This window comes from Pleurodeles waltl, chromosome 6 (genome assembly GCF_031143425.1).
Source record: "Pleurodeles waltl isolate 20211129_DDA chromosome 6, aPleWal1.hap1.20221129, whole genome shotgun sequence".
NCBI lineage: Eukaryota > Metazoa > Chordata > Amphibia > Caudata > Salamandridae > Pleurodeles > Pleurodeles waltl.
The window spans coordinates 839,560,092-839,576,242 of record NC_090445.1 but is presented as its reverse complement, the minus strand read 5'-3'; the positions used below and the strand labels follow the sequence as shown (position 1 = coordinate 839,576,242).

At 40.9% G+C, this 16,151-nt stretch overlaps 1 protein-coding gene across 4 annotated transcripts in view; it reads right to left on the bottom strand.

Annotated features, from left to right (window-relative positions):
• The window catches only part of LSR (lipolysis stimulated lipoprotein receptor), a 225,389-nt gene that overhangs the window by 60,243 nt on the left and 148,995 nt on the right, over nucleotides 1-16,151 (bottom strand). For 2 of the 4 annotated variants that reach the window (XM_069239546.1, XM_069239549.1), the window contains one exon: nucleotides 887-1,018. In XM_069239546.1, coding sequence (XP_069095647.1) covers nucleotides 887-1,018 — 132 coding nt within the window. The remainder of the gene's footprint in view (nucleotides 1-886; nucleotides 1,019-16,151) is intronic. The other 2 variants (XM_069239547.1, XM_069239548.1) reach the window with 1 other exon arrangement.

The following is a 16,151-nucleotide window of genomic DNA, read 5'->3' as shown; positions in this document are numbered from 1 at the left end:
ACTAGAGTAAAGATTAGCCTAGTTGTGCTAGTTTTTTTGTAAATTGTGCCCGACTCATCAACTATGCTTTCTTTTGAGAAACACCAAGATCTCACATTCCAATACTTCAAAAACTTGCAAAGTACACATTCTCTTTAAATCCTGAGAGAACAGGGCCTATATTTTATGTGATCAATGGAGAAAACTCAATCGGAGTTCTGAACCCACATCACCTCCGTGAGTACAGCTTGATTTCCCCACTTGCAGCTTGTTGCAAGACAAGTATATAAAGGAGTTTGCTCAACCAACATTAAGTGACATAGTACCCAAAGCACTAGGGTATTAGTGGTAAATACCACCAATTATATCATTCAATTAACATCGGAGTCACCCAGGTAGAAATAAAACATGGCATCTCACAAGATTGTGCATAACAGCCCATGGAATCTGATTTGGAACATGCATGCTATCCAAGTGTTCAGACGCCTATTAAATCAAAGATTTGTTTGGGAACGGAAGCATTAAGAACAAAGCAAAAAGTACAGAAGTAGAAGGGTCCTACTCCTGAACCATGAGAACATTTAATGAAAGATGATGAAAACTATCAACTAAAGAGGGTAAGATTCATGGTGACAAGTGGTAAAAGGACTTTTCAAAGCAGTGGTAAGTAGGCACATAACGAGTCAGCTGAAGTTTAATTAAAAATATAAAATAATTAAACCAAATAGTTGCCATATAGGAGGAATGTCCAGCAGAGTTCAAGATGGACAAAAATTGCTAGCGACTTAGTGATATATGTACTGCATTGTAATGATGAATCGAGAAACACCTGATAAACAGAAAAAAATACAACACAGCAAGCATGTGTTTACAAGAAAAGAGAAAACAAGTAAAGATCAAAACTTACATTTATCAAACGGTCCTTTCACTTCTGTTTGCCTTGCAGGATCAAAATTAGCCAACTCCTTTTCCATATAATAAAGAACTCTCATTGAATCATCCTGCTGATTTGCCTGAATGCGATACCCACTTCGCACTGTTGAATAATAAAAAATAAAAAAATGAAAAAAAAAAAAAGGTAGCGCAAATTATCAATGCAACCGAGAGGCTTACTCTGGTGAAGGAATAGTGGTAAATTAATGCTCCTTTATTTATCAAAGCATCAATCAATATGAAAAATTACATTACTTTCCTTCCTGTGATAATGCTGGTTTTTACCCCTTGACATGCCTGGGACATTTTTCTTTTTTAAAGGTGGGGCCACAAAAAGCACCTCTGTCATAAAAAGTGGTAAATAACATGCATAGCCCACCTGCACACCCGTTCCCTTATCACTAATAAATACTTAAGGGACCAAACCACCAATTTAGTTTATCATCCTATAAGTTTTGAATGCATACGCCGTCGAACAGAGGCTTGGCAGGATGGGCGTAGCGACAAAAGCACAGTTGAACAACTGGAAATATTGGCGACATCTTAGATAAATTAATTTACGTATGCCATAGCCATATTTGGGGCAAGAAATACACACGAGATAGGAGTAACGGTGTATGGGTTAGGGAAGCTTAGGTTTTGGGGGGTATGGAAGGAATCGCTGAACCAAACAGAACTGGCCTAAATAAACAAGGAATCTGCCTGAACATTGATGAACAAATTCACCCAACTTGCAACAAAAAAAGGAGGAATGGGAGTGGGCTGCATACATGACTGGGTGACTTGCAGATAACAATATGAAGCTTTAGTTCAAAAAGCATAACCATAGGTTCTTAAGGATTTAAAAATTAAGATCCACTGAACATTAGAGTACTGACTGTGCCTCTATGCCAGAATGAGGGCAACTGTGATGGGCAAACACTATACAGAATGCACAATCATGGTTCAATACAAACTAATTACTAAGTGAAAACCTTAGTTTCCAAGTTATGGATGGCATATTTAGCATTCCAAAATAGAGAAGGCGTCTCACATGGACTTCACACACCACCACCTTTGGCAAAGAATGTCAAGATGTGTTTACTGATCAACATATCATTGAAAATAAACACAAAGCTCCTTGGTCAACAAAGTCAATGGATCTCCAGAGTTCGTACAATGGCCATCAAAAATATGACACTCCTCTGTTTAAATCCCGTTGAAGAATGTGGCACAAAGTATTAAAAAAGATTACAATATTTAATCCCAGGTTGGATGTGGCTGTTCAAAACGTGCAAATGCATTAACGACCTTCATAAGCCCAGTGACAAAATGTTTGAGCCATTTGTTCCTGGATTTTCTTCTGTGTGATTTTTTTTTTTTTTTTTTTTTTAAATAAATGGCAAATTTCCCTGTAGAAGTTCCATGCACCAATACCTAGGACCCAAAACATTCCCATTGACTGGGAGGTGATGGAGCACCTGTTTTCCATCTATGCCATTTAAGAAAGTCAATCCTGCCTCCAAAAACGGAGGAGGTCTCCCTAGACCCACTTCATTTTTCCTTCAATACAGCATAATCTGAAGCACTCATTCGATTTGTGGAAATTAACTGCTTGGAATCATTAGCTACAGTAGAAGAGATTCAGTTATATATTCCAAATAATCTGCTGATTTGCTGAAGCAATTTAGGTATAGTGAAATTCCAGAGAGCATTAAAGAAGTGTATGACTCCATTAGACAAGCCTTCAGTTCATCCTTCATTTGAATCAAGGTACTTCATGTCGCCATTCAGGGACAAAACACTGGAGCTTGCCTCCATGGTTATCCACACCTAGCCACAAGGTACCGAACTGCATGCCTTGAACACAATACAAGAGTATGTTTACCACCAGGATTGTTAAAAATACATGATCGTTGAGGGAAAGACAATCATCTTTATTGTAATACACCCATCAACAGCACCCAGGATCCTGATTACAATTAAATCAATACCACATTGAAAAGACAACACAGATGGCTGGGCATAACCATTGAGGAAGATAAGTGATGGGTAAATGAAAAAACACCAAGGATGTGCCATGGATCATTAGGAAAAGGGTGAAACCATATTACAACAAATTTCCATCCGCAAGAGGCTCAAATAATTACTACAGTTTTTTATAGGACCAGAAGACAGATCATTTCTCTTGACACCTTCCAACACTATTCCTTCACACCTTGAATTCTGTCATATAAGCCTCCTTTGGTATTTATCATTTTGTTTTGATGGAATTTCAGTCTCTATCACCTTGGCCCCCATTTTAGTGCCAACATTATTACTTTTTACAGATCTGAAGAGAGAAATTCACATGTTGAAAATTTGGTGGGGTGTGATACACCCATAACCTCTCTTAGAGCGCTCCAGTTGCCAGAATCCTATTCACCCTCATTAGTTGTAAACATTTATAAATGAATATATTTATCCTTTACACTAAGCCATTGGTCTTGGGCAATAGAGGGTTGTTCTAAAGGGTTAAGGACACTTCCTTGAGAAACCCATGCATTTCCTCAGAAGGGGCAGTCAGCAGCGTCTCAGGAATACTCTCATCAAATTCAGAAAATCATTCAGGGAGGAGGTGGGGATGTTACGCATAATCCATAAATGATAATCTTTGGAAATTCACAAGCAGTAGTATGAATTTGCCATCCCTACCCAATTCATTAATGGGCCCAATTATGTCCAGTGCAAGCTCATCCTCATAAATGCATTGGAGGGAGGGGACTCACACTGGGGAAACTGGAGGTTTGCGTACAACTCACAGAATGTCACTTTCAGAACAGACCACTTTGATCATGTTGAGGCCGTTTTTTACTTTGTTCTCTTGTCGCGTAGGCTCTCATTATTCTAATGAGACTACTGGATTTTGAGCAGCAAGATCGTCCACGGTGTGGGAGACTGAGTCTGACCCACAGTGGGTGACTTGTCGCTCCAAATCCAGGTTTTGCTCCGGCTAACTAGCAGTGCCTCGTCTCTCCCAAAAGGTAGAGATGACTGGGCAGCCGAGCGCATGACATATCATACTTCTCGATGGACTATTTTCTATCTGAGTCATAATTTGAGCTCAGCATGTTAAGCTCTAATTCTGCCTTTCAGATTCCCCCGGGAGGACATCGACACTCATACCTGAGTAAAGGCCTGTAGTCTGCGTTAGCATCTGCAGCGAAGCATTCAGCAATCAGCATACAGTTGTGGTTCCCTGGCTGGAATCTCCCTCTTAACGTGTAATGGGACTAGGAAGTGTTTTTATAATAACACAGCTAATGTTCTAAGAAAATGGCCCTACTTACGGATGTGTATTGTCTGCAAATGTTGGAGACTAAACTTCTACCACGTTCACCGGCAATGTACCAAACTGTAGCCTTGACTAAAGCACAGAGTGATCAAGAATGTCTTGTTTGAGAACACAGTGCTGGGCTAAGCAAAACAGTTAGATAGATAAAATTAAAACAAGACCATAAAACTGGTTATTGTAAAAATAACAATGTAAAGCTGAATAAAATATATCTAGATCAAAGTGCACAGCGGCCTAGTGTATTAAACTAACGCAATGGAGCTATAACTAAAATGGCTACACAACACCCTCCCCTTGTCGGTTAAAGTGGTTGAAAGCCAAAACTAAAATTCCATTACTAAAAAAAAATTAAAAAAATAAAAACTCAACCTAAGATATATATAAAAAACAGAACAATTTTGACAAGTTAAAAGGACACACAAGCATACTACTTAGCAATTTAAAACATGAGCATATGGCTTATAACCGAATTCAACAGAAATGTCAATTTAGAAAAGTTCCAAATTAAGTACGAGCCATGGAGAACAGGAGATCTTCCACTTCGGCAGGTGACAGAACTGGAAAGTATGCACCAAAAATGATCAAGGAGCAAGTGTGTTCCATAGCCCCAGTGTCAACCAAAGCGGCATCCTGTGGAGTACCCACTGATGAGTTGTTGGCAACTTCCTCCAGGAAGGGTAACTCATAATTAGCTTCACGTAGCAAACGCAGCCTCAGTGCGCATGTCTGGTAATGAACCCTCAGCGGCAACATCAACAGATCAGCATCTATTGCTGGGGGTCGCTGTTGTGAAAGACAAACTTCCAGTGCATGTTCCAAAGAGCACCAGAGGCACCAGAACAAGGGCTGCACATAATACAGAACCAGTCTGAATGACAAAGACCAGTCACACTCCAAATGCTCCAGGAGTGTTGCTCCAAAATGCTGCATCATACGTTCACGACACAGCTGCGCTAATGGGGGCGCCGTCATTTGTCCTCGTTGCAGCGGGACAGCCATTGCGCACAGCAACAGCAGGATGCCAGCTAATAAAGCCAAAGTTATCGGAAATCCCCCAAAAATACTACAGAAAATTGAGTGGATAGCTGTAGGTATCAAACCGAAAATGGAGGAAAAGGTGTGAACAAAACCAGAACCAACAGCTTTGAAAACATGTGCTATTCCAGTCATGCTGGACTCATTAAATATTCGTCCCACAAGTTCACCAAAGTGTCTCGGAAAGTTCGTATTTAACAGGGACTTTATTTCTGCTGATGACCTTGCCACTTGAAGTGCCTAAGTCTTGCGTGCAGATGTAAGGGCCACATGCTCTTGAAACAATAAAGCCTTGAGTCTATTCAACTTGTCAAAATTGACATTTGAAGTACCAATGTAAGGCCAGATATCAGCTACCTCCTTAAATTTATTGGGGGAAAACAGTACGTTCCCGCAGCATGTAACGACCTTAGAGACCGAAACAACGTAAACTATTCCGGCCCACATGCCACAACAGTCTTCACTATTGAGAAGGACGTAGCTGCCGTTTAAAAGCACCTGGAACGTAGGTCTAATCAAGGAGACTGGAACTCCCTTAAGATAACAAGCCAAGTTTGCAGCCGAGGCGTAAATCATCGAATGGCTGACTGAAGTCTTGCATTCACTACTGCTAAGATAGACCTCTTTCATGCCATTGAAGCACTTGTACGAGAAGGGAAGCTCCCACACCTCATGGATGTAACTATCTCCCAGTTTTTCATATCTGCCAACCAAATTGTGTTTTAAACAGGAGGTGAATTGTAGTGTTGAAATAGGCAGATTAATAACCCCATGTATCAACCACTCAGCCAATGGTATTTCGGACACGATAAAAGGCAACTTTTCTAATTTCTCAATGTTAAGCCTGACATAAGTCGCTTCTTTCTTAGCCATTAATAGTTGTTGTCGCATTAGATTAAAGGAGGAAAATATCTCCCTTGCACTGACATGCTGCCATGGAACGCAACCCGCCTTCAATGTTTGAAGCATCCAACCCAACTGCATAATGGACCTGATCTGACTCTGTCCATGATGTAAGGAAGACTCTCTTTTAAAATTTTCCTGATCTATTTGCCTTAACCGGGCAGCAGCATCTTGTTGGGAACGTTTCCAAATTTCATTATATACTGCAAATAAAAAACGCTTCTTACGTGGTGTTCTAGGGCCTGACAAGATATCTTGCAAGTCAGTGGAGTTAGACAGGAGATCGAGGTGTTCTCTAACCGCGTTCAGTGAGGATGATTTTAGCCACTGTTGGCATACTTTTCCTACACTATATGTTGTAATGATATCTGCATGCTCTGGAGATATATAGCGAGGGTCTGGCACGTCCTAAAACCCGTTGAGGAGTTAAAACGTTGATGACACCCATTGGTATCTATTGGCCACAATAACCACCCGTCTGGACGTGTCAGTGAAGCAGTAAACGTACCATTCTGGACCCACTCGTAGAGCTCATCTTTAGATGCATTCGTGTATTTTTGCCATTTGTAAAATTTTGCAGGGGCAGGTACACTGGGCATGTTTAATTTCATTTAAGAAGATCATTTGAACAGGAATAAGACATGCTCCAAACAATGTTTTTCCCTTAATTTGCCATTTTTTTGTTCCCCAGACACTTTTCAGATTAATTGATTTGGACCAATATTCATAGCCTTCTATCGATAGCCGGGAAACAAAGTATTCCAGATATATAAATTTCGTATTGGTCAATAACATGTGTATATCCTTAGTAGGTGGTACCTTAAAATGACAGCATTCTTTTGGATGTGCCCAGAAAAAAATGAAAATTTTTCAGAATATGTTTTAGAACTCCCTTGTGGTGGAGTTGGACAATGTTCCCATTGCGAGTAGTTAAATACCGTTTTGGGACTGCTCGCTCTATGTATGAAGTGGTGCCCAAAATAATTATAGCAAAACATATCACCATAATTTTCTATGAATTGGTAAACATCTTTGTTTTCAAAGACAGTATAATATTGCAATTCTGTCATCATAGAATCAACCGTTTTCACATCCCAATCATCAGATACAATGCCTGGTATCACTATATCATTCATTGATAATTTGAACACATACGGTATTCAAATAATTTCCGTGGGACCATATATATCAAACATTACTTTGTCCCAAACAATCCTATCATGAATTGGCACTGCGGAAATGTTCACAAAGGATAAATCTCTTCGGACTTTGTGGGAGAAAAATGTGGTTTCAAAATCTCCTCCACCAGTTCAACTGTTGACCTCTCAGGAAGAAAATGACCAGGTATTAATAAGAAAAAAGTAATAAAAAAAACAATCCAAAGTAGAAAGGTTAGGACAGTCTGAAAAAGCCATAGATAGTTCCATGGAAAAATTAAATACCTTTCTTTAAGCCAGTTTGTTAGCTTATGTGCACTTGACAAATCAGCTGTCGAAGAGGTGAATGAGTCTGAGAAATCATTGTTGGAGTCGGCAAAATAACCAGAGGCAGTTCGTGCAAATGGCAGAGCCGTTGTCAGTGGTGGAGTTGGTGTTTCCTGCGGTGGCAGACTATAGACCGCACCATCCGTTTGGCTTGAAGTCGAATTGACTTGCTAAACTGTTTCTAAGTTAGGTGATGTTAGTGGAACTAATGCAAGATCATCTTCCACCCTCCCCAAGCTCGGAGAGGTGTCGGTGTTCGTATAAACAACCTGTAGTGGAACTTCTTCGCCAGTAGTGAGAGGGATTCGGGAACTACTGGATGCTCCTCTTGGTCGGCTGTGCAGGATCGGCCACATAGTGTAATTTGACATTGTCAATAGAGACAAATCAATTTTCTTTGGCACCTGCCAACGGTGGTAGAATCACAGTTCTGGTACAGTGTATCCCTAGTACAGGGACCGCAGCTCGATAAGAATGGCCAAATTCCTTTTTCACTGTGACTTTTTCATGTACAAGATCCCCAACTCTGGGAATCCAGCCGGTAGATGTTACTGGCACATCCTTAATTCCTCTGGAGGCAGCAATTTTGGAAGAATTATCATCACAGAACTGTTGCAATTCATATAAGACAGTGACACGTTCATTTATGTCAAAAGGTGTTTCTGCTGCCTCCACGTCAGGACCACCAAGATCCGGAACATACATTAGAGTTCCGAACAGGCACTCATATGAAGTATGACCCCCAAGGGACCTTCTAGGCAGGTTATTTAGTGCTCTCTGGACTCCATACAGGTGATTAAGCCAACTACGACCCATACCCAAGACGCTGGGTGTTAAGTATTGCTTTAAACTGTCGCTTAATCGCTCCGCGACACTATTTTCCTCGGGATGAAATGGAGACGAGTACTGGAGTTGGACTCCCAATGAAGCCATGGTGTCCCTGAATGCCCTTGAGGCAAAAGCAGGGCCCTGGTCCGAAATGGAAGGCCGCAACTGCACATATACTGATAAAGACTCGCAAATCTTTAATAACAGTCCGAGTGTAACCTGAGCATTGTGGCCACACCCATACAAATCTGGAGCATGAATCAACAGTGACTAATATATATTTGTATGCACTATCAGGTGTTAGGGGACCACAGTGGTCCAAGTACACACATTGTAACGGTTTGTTTGAAATTAAGAGGGGTGTCTGCGGCGGGCGTTTGGCAGTGGAAACTTTGATTTGTTGACAGATTGCACAACAAAGAACAGGACATACTGCTTAGTCTCTTTGTAGAGACCTGGTCACCAATAACAGGCCTGTAAGATCGAAATTGTAGCCGCCACACCAGCATGTACAGATACTACCCCCCAATCGACTGTGGTCTTATATCTCTGTTAAGGATGTCTCGTACACCTACACCTGGTATCTTAACTTCAGCATTCAGCATACTTCCCATATGATAATGATATTTGTTAGGAAATCCTTTAGGATGGGGCTTACCATCAGCTGTAGCTTTCACGGCAGCCCAAATGTCTGCGTCTGGTTTTGAACTCGAGTGAGGCACTGCAGCTACAATGGCTACTGCCACTGCTGACTTTGCGGCTTCATAAGCCAATGTGTTTCCAGCAACATGTATTCCAACGCGCTGGTGTCCAAGTGTATGTACAACATGGACATTCGGTAGTCTCTCTTTCAGGTCAGCTACTTTCCCCCACAGTAGTCTGTGTTTAATGGCGTTGCCTTTGAAGTCTCTGAACCCATTCCGGCGCCAATAATGCAGGTATTCATTAAAGGACTGGACACAGTAATATGAATCACAATCAGCGTAGGCTGTGCCAGATCTGTGTGTTCCAGTGCCATCAGCAGAGCTTTTAGCTCAGCCAATTGTGCTGTACAATCCCCTAGAGTCTGTGTAAAGGTATGTAGAGGACAAAATGTGTCCCCTTCCATATAGCCACTTACGACTGCGCAAGCAGCAGAATATTGATGTTTAGTCCCAATTGCAGGTTGTGCAGAGCCATCGGTGTACATGACTATGATACTGATCAATAGGCAAAGCATTTGCTGGAACTGGATATTCTACTTCATATTGTAGGAATTCCTGAGTTTGTAGCTTTGGGTCGAAAATGTAGCCTACATCAGTGGCTGTCAGACGTAGCCCATTGTATCCCACGTGGATGTAGTGCTTTTGCGTTTGGAACGCTAGCTTTTTTAACAGCCTCTAGGGCTTGGATTGGAGAAATGACAATAATGCGTTTTCCTTGGGCAAGAGGTCCTTCTTTAATAACAGCCATCTGTACAGCAGTGAGAAGTTTCTCTGTGGGAGCAAAGCGTTGTTCAGCTGCTGAATACAAATATGATTTGTATGCAATCAGGACTGTCTCACCTTCATTAAATGTCACATAGGTGAAACCGATGGCAACAGCTATTACTCTGATGACCAAATGTGTTTTATTGTCCCTTGTGTGTAAATGTTGTGCTGTAAGCATGTCTGTCTTTAATTCTTTAAGAATACATGTGTGTTCAATTGTCCAGAACTTACTTGAAAAATCAGGACGTATTAGGTCATATAAAGGTTTTATGGTTGTAGCATAATCTGGAATGTAGATTCTGCCAAAGTTTAAGAAACCCCATAATGATTGGAGTTTTTTTTAATTGTATTCGGTGGTTGTAACTGTGCGCACTTTTCTAGGAATTGTGGCGCTAGGCTCTTCCCTTCACTTGACAGCTCATATCCTAGAAACAGGACGCTGAGGAAGGCTATTTTTGTTTTTCTGAAGTTAAATTTGTAGGCAAATTCGGTAAACCCTACAACAATGCGGGTTACCCGTCTTAAATGTTGTAGTAGTTCATCATCTGTGAGATATATATCATCTACATAGGACAATGCTTCAGGGTCGATCTCGTGCAAAATAGCAGTGACACGAGCCGCGAACAGTCCTGGGCTGTTCTTATACCCCTGAGGTAAACAACAGAATTTTTTCTGAGAGCCTAGTGCGCTAAAGCTTGTTAAATCTCTACTTTCAGGCGCTATATTCTGGCAGAAAAACCCTTTGGAAATTTCTAGTGTCTTTTTGTATTTTTTACACACTATGTTGCTCATTAGTGCAGTGCTATGTGGGTTTTGTATAGCATAAGTACGTGTATGACTATTTAGAGGTCTGTAGTCCAAGACTATTCTGTATGAATGGACTGGTTTAGCTACGGGGAATAAAGGGTTATTCATTGGCGAGACACAGGGTTCAATCACACCCTGGTACTCTATAGTATTTCTCTCACTGGTGCTTTCGCTTCATGTTTTATAGGATACTGCGGTTGTGGCTGAGGTTCACTTTTAATTGGAATTAGATGGTAGGGGGATTCCTTATCCCATCCTACGTGATTTCTGTATATAATGCAGGTGCTTGTGCTAGAGCCCATTCAATGGAATAGGATTCAGCTAGTTCCTCTGGAACAAGGGGCGAGAAGGAAGGCTTAAGGACATCTTCTCCATATGGGCAGGTACAGACAAAGTCAGGCCACCAATCTTGTTCGGCCAACAAGACATCCGACACTTTTACAATGCGATCCCAAAAGATTGCGTCTATTGTGCATTCAATGTCTCCTAACTGTAGCGTTACTTTGTACACCCTATCAGGATTGGAGACACGCATGTCCGCTGTTTCTACTTGTATGAAGTCATCAGTTGCTTTCACCTCCAGATGCTCTAGAAGATTCCGGCGAATTACTGTGACCTCTGCTGTGCTGTATAGCAAAGCTAGAGCCCAATTCTTGTTCTTCAAAAGGACCCTCTTCCTGTGTGGCATGTCGGACTGCGACTGCTGCCAATTTTTTCTTTTTAAATAGTTGTTTTTGTTGGGCGGGTTTCTCTTCCTTTTTAACAGAAACCTCAGAAGAGCGTTGTGATTCCTGTCTCGGTTTCACGCACTCTGTTCTTCGCTCGGATCGCCCACCTCTCTCATTTCTCTTTTACAATGAGTCCTGAAAGGAACGAGATTGGCGTGTATCAGTATGTTGATATCTATCAGGCGTTTTGATATTATCTGTATTTCTGAGATTATACCGTGGGGTCTGCATACGCGGAGATTCTCCCCTTTCTTTTTTAGTCGTTTGTTGCTTTCTATCCCAGCGTTTCTTATTACCCTCAGGTGTTTGGTTAGGGGTATCTTTATTTGATTTACCCCTGAAATTGAGGTTTTTGTGGTTTGGCCCCTAGGCTATCTCAACTGATACTTGAATAGGTCTCTGCTATTATTTTAGGCAGCTCTCGTTCTTGATCTTGTTGCGGAATGTCACGAAGCCGCATGCACACTGCAAGTGCAACTGCTTCCCCTTTAAGGTTACTTAAAATGATTGAGGACACTGTGGCAAAATTGCCCATCAATTGCATCCCCAAATCTAGGGCCGGGGCAGCCCCATATTCATCTTGAATTTGTTTCAACACTTCCGGTAAATTGGCAAGTGTCGGTGTACCGTGTGCAGTTGTGTACAGCGTGGCAAATACCGTACCCCAGGTATTACAGTTTTCTATTTTAGGGACCATCCCCAAAGGCAAGCACATCGTCAATATTCTATGTTTATCCGGCGGTCCCGTATGGGGAAATACTGCCTCCAGTGTATTAATTTTCTGTGCTAACCAAAACGGAGTTTCCTCTCGTTTGGCAGGTACTTTACCCATAATCCAATGTACAGTCGCAGGATTTATACCTGGTGTTACTGCATGTGGATGCGCTGGAGCAGCACGTGCTGGGTTTGTATTTAATGTTTGCATCACGAATTGTACTAATCGTCTATATATTGCTGTTAATTCAATGTATAAGCGACGGACTTCAGCTACTGCTAAATTTCCAACCGCAGGATGTGGTGTATAGGTGGCCAATAAAGGCCAGGTAGGACCATCATTACTTAGTGGACCTAACCTTACTCGTAATATTGTATGGGGTAGGACACCATCAAGCCAATTATTATGTTCTTGATAAGATAGAGGTATCTGTAAATATGCGTACGCTCTGTATTGTCCAGGCGCGTTTGCAGGTGTATATTGATGGAATGTGTTAGTGTTTACATCAACTGCTGGAAATGTGACCCAAGAGTAAAAAAGTTCTGTTCTATAAGCTGCATAGGCGTCCACCACAAATGTGACTGGACCTCCTGGGGCCGTTAGGCCATTTGCTAGTAAGTGTGCTGTGAGAGGTTGTCTCATGTTAACAGCTATTTGTACATGTTGGGGATTCGCCATGAAAGTAACACTATTAGTTCAGAGAAGTCACACCAAAATGGGGTTTCCTTTTAAAGTTGAAGCTTGAACAACCGCCAGTTGTAGTAGGATTACATACACAGCTGTGGTGGAAATCCTAAGCACCACGGACATCTCTGCATACGGCATTGAGCTGTCATTATATATAATGAGACAGATACTCCAGAGGACCCGAAAATTAGAGCCTGACCAAACGTTGGAGGCGCCATGTCGCGTAGGCTTTCATTATTCTAATGAGACTACTGGATTTTGAGCAACAAGATCGTTCACAGTGTGGGAGACTGAGTCTGACCCACAGTGGGTGACACCTGTCGCTCCAAATCTGGGTTTTGCTCCGGCTAACTAGCAGTGCCTCGTCTCTCCCAAAAGGGCGAGATGATTGGGCAGCCGAGCGCATGACATATCATACTTCTCAGTCAAGTCGTGGTCACTCAGGTCGCATCTGGTTCTCTCATTCGCAATTCAGTCTCATATATAAATGACAATAAGCAGTACGAGTTTTAAAGGCTGGTTTAATAAAACAACTGCATTTTAGAGAGCAAAGCGTGAGCTGCAATAACCAGGACAACACAACATGACAATATTAAAATAGTGACGATGAGAGTGAAGCATAAGAATAACGCTATCATATTGCCACTAGAATCGATGGACTATTTTCTACCCAAGTCATAATTTGAGCACAGCATGTGAAGCTCTAATTCTGCCTTTCAGGTTCCCCCAGGAGGACATCGACCCTCATAACTGAGCAAAGGCCTGTAGTCTGCGTTAGCGTCTGCAGCGAAGCATTCATCAATCAGCATACAGTCGTGGTTCCCTGGCTGGAATCTCCGTCTCAACGTGTAATGGGACTAGGAAGTGTTTTTATAATAACACAGCTAATGTTCTAAGAAAATGCCCCTATGTAAGGATGTGTATTTTCAACGAATGTTGGAGACTAAACTTCTACCCCGTTCACCAGCAATGTACCAAACTGTAGCCTTGACTGAAGCACAAAGTGTTCAAGAACGTCTTGTTTGAGAACACAGTGCTGGGCTAAGCAAAACAGATAGATGAAATTAAAACAAGACTGTAAAACTGGTTATTGTAAAAATAACAGTGCGAAGCCGAATAAAATATATCTGGATCAAAGTGCACAGCGGCCTAGTGTATTAAACTAATGTGCATGGAGCTATAACTAAAGTGGCTACACAACAGTATCATGTTGATTAAACCAGACCACCAATACTGTGCTCTCAATGGTCTGTTCTTCTCCACTGTTGGTGGTTGTTCTTGCTACTGTTCTAAACCATTAAGCTTTAAGGCTAGAACAAAGTCCTCTATCTTCTTCCATATCATGTGGCTTATAAAGGGAGAAGCAGGAAAGCATTGTGCTTTAACATTTGTTGGACCAGGAAGGTATTCTACCCTAAAGTTGTAGCCATCTAAACCTAGTAGCCATCTGGCAATCAGGGTGGTGGTCTTATGTGAAATATTGCAAGTGAAAAGAAAGATCAAGTGTTTGTGGTTGAGTATGATAACAAAAGGTAAATGTCAAAAAAAGAGCCTGAAATGTTGGACCGACCATAACCTACAGTTTATGGCTCTAGCATGGAAATCTTTAGGTCTGAATCCTTTCAATGCTCTTGGAAAGAAAGCAGCATTTTTCTCCTTGCTATTAATCACCTGCACAAGTGCTGAACTTAGAACTTTGGTGTTGGCATCAGCCATAACAACTGTATGTATGGATGTATTAAAAACCACTTGTAATTGTTGTTGGCAAATCTTTTTTTAATCTTGGTCAAAGCTTGAGAACTATTTTCTGAACAAGTATATTGTGCCTCATTCTTTACAAGAAGAATTACCAATTCAGTAATACTTGCAACGCATTTAGGAAAATAAAATAAACAAATCTCTTAATAGTTTTTGCCAAACAAAATTATCTAAATTAGTCTGTCACCAGATGGGGTTGCCTTGTGACAGCTTTGGCTGCTCATATTTAGGTATGACACTATCTTTGGATAATGTGTGGCTTGAGTATGTAAATAAGCCCACATCAATTTTGATTTTGTTTTTAAAAGTTAAATTGATATGGTATGGTATGATGCAATCCTATTTTTTAAAGTCATGATCATGGGATGAGACATTAGAATGCAAAATAAGAATATTATCTTGAAAGCACACACGTTAGTCCAATTGTGCAAAATGTGGTGCATTATGTGCTATAGCACTGCAGCAGTCAATGCCAGGCCCAATGGCACCCAGCAGATTCAGTATGCATTACATATATGCCTTAATTCTTTCATGTTGGTAAGGGGAATTTGTTTTTGCTTGTTTGGTCTTGGTGTCTTTATAGAATAAGAATTTCTTCCTGGTAAATAAAGCTTCCTTATGCCTGAAGGACTGTCTTGACCTTGACTGTAACATACTAATACAACAAGCTTGTTTTCTGGTGAAGATGTATCTAAAACAGCCACTTTGCTACATGCTGTACCCCAATTTGTATGATAAACAGTTTCTTCTCAAGGTAACCAACTAGATGCAGAGACTGTCTAGTTTTTAGTCTGTTTGACAGCCTATCACAAATGTCAATATATGTGTAAATAATGTTTAATAGGGTTGGCAAAATCCAAAAGAAAGAATAAAATACATGAATTCCTGAAAAATGGTTAAAAAGGATTAAAAAATGAAATCTTTGCAATACTTCAAACACAATCACATACAAGGGGATCTTACAAGTACACTAAAAAATTTGCACCTACTCCAGTGTCAACTCACAAGATGTACATCTACTGGCAGATACATCAACAACATAAGAAAGTTACTCATTTTTGATGATAATATTGCTGATGGATACTATCTCTTCCTGCAGACTTTTCACATTAATAAAATCCATCAGCCACTAGCTGAATCTGAACATCCTTGCTTCAGCCACACAACTCTAGACTTAGTGGCCTCAGACATAACATATTATATATCCTGCCATGTCATGCTAGTATCTGTTCCTTGTATTTTTTCACGGCCCTCAAAGGCATGCAGAAACGGCATTGGAACATTACTATAATTAACAGAACTAAATCATCAAGGGAAGAGGGTGGAATGTGAGAAATCTGTGCACATATACAGAATCCATAAAAAAATTAAATAATATTCTCTTCTGATGGCTGAGATTCTTCATCTTATTAGTAAGTCCTAAAGCTATATCATGTTGGAGGTGGGACTGAGTAGTGTTGGTTACCAAAGGAAGTCATGCAAAATGGCCACAGCCTCTGCAAATTATCCATC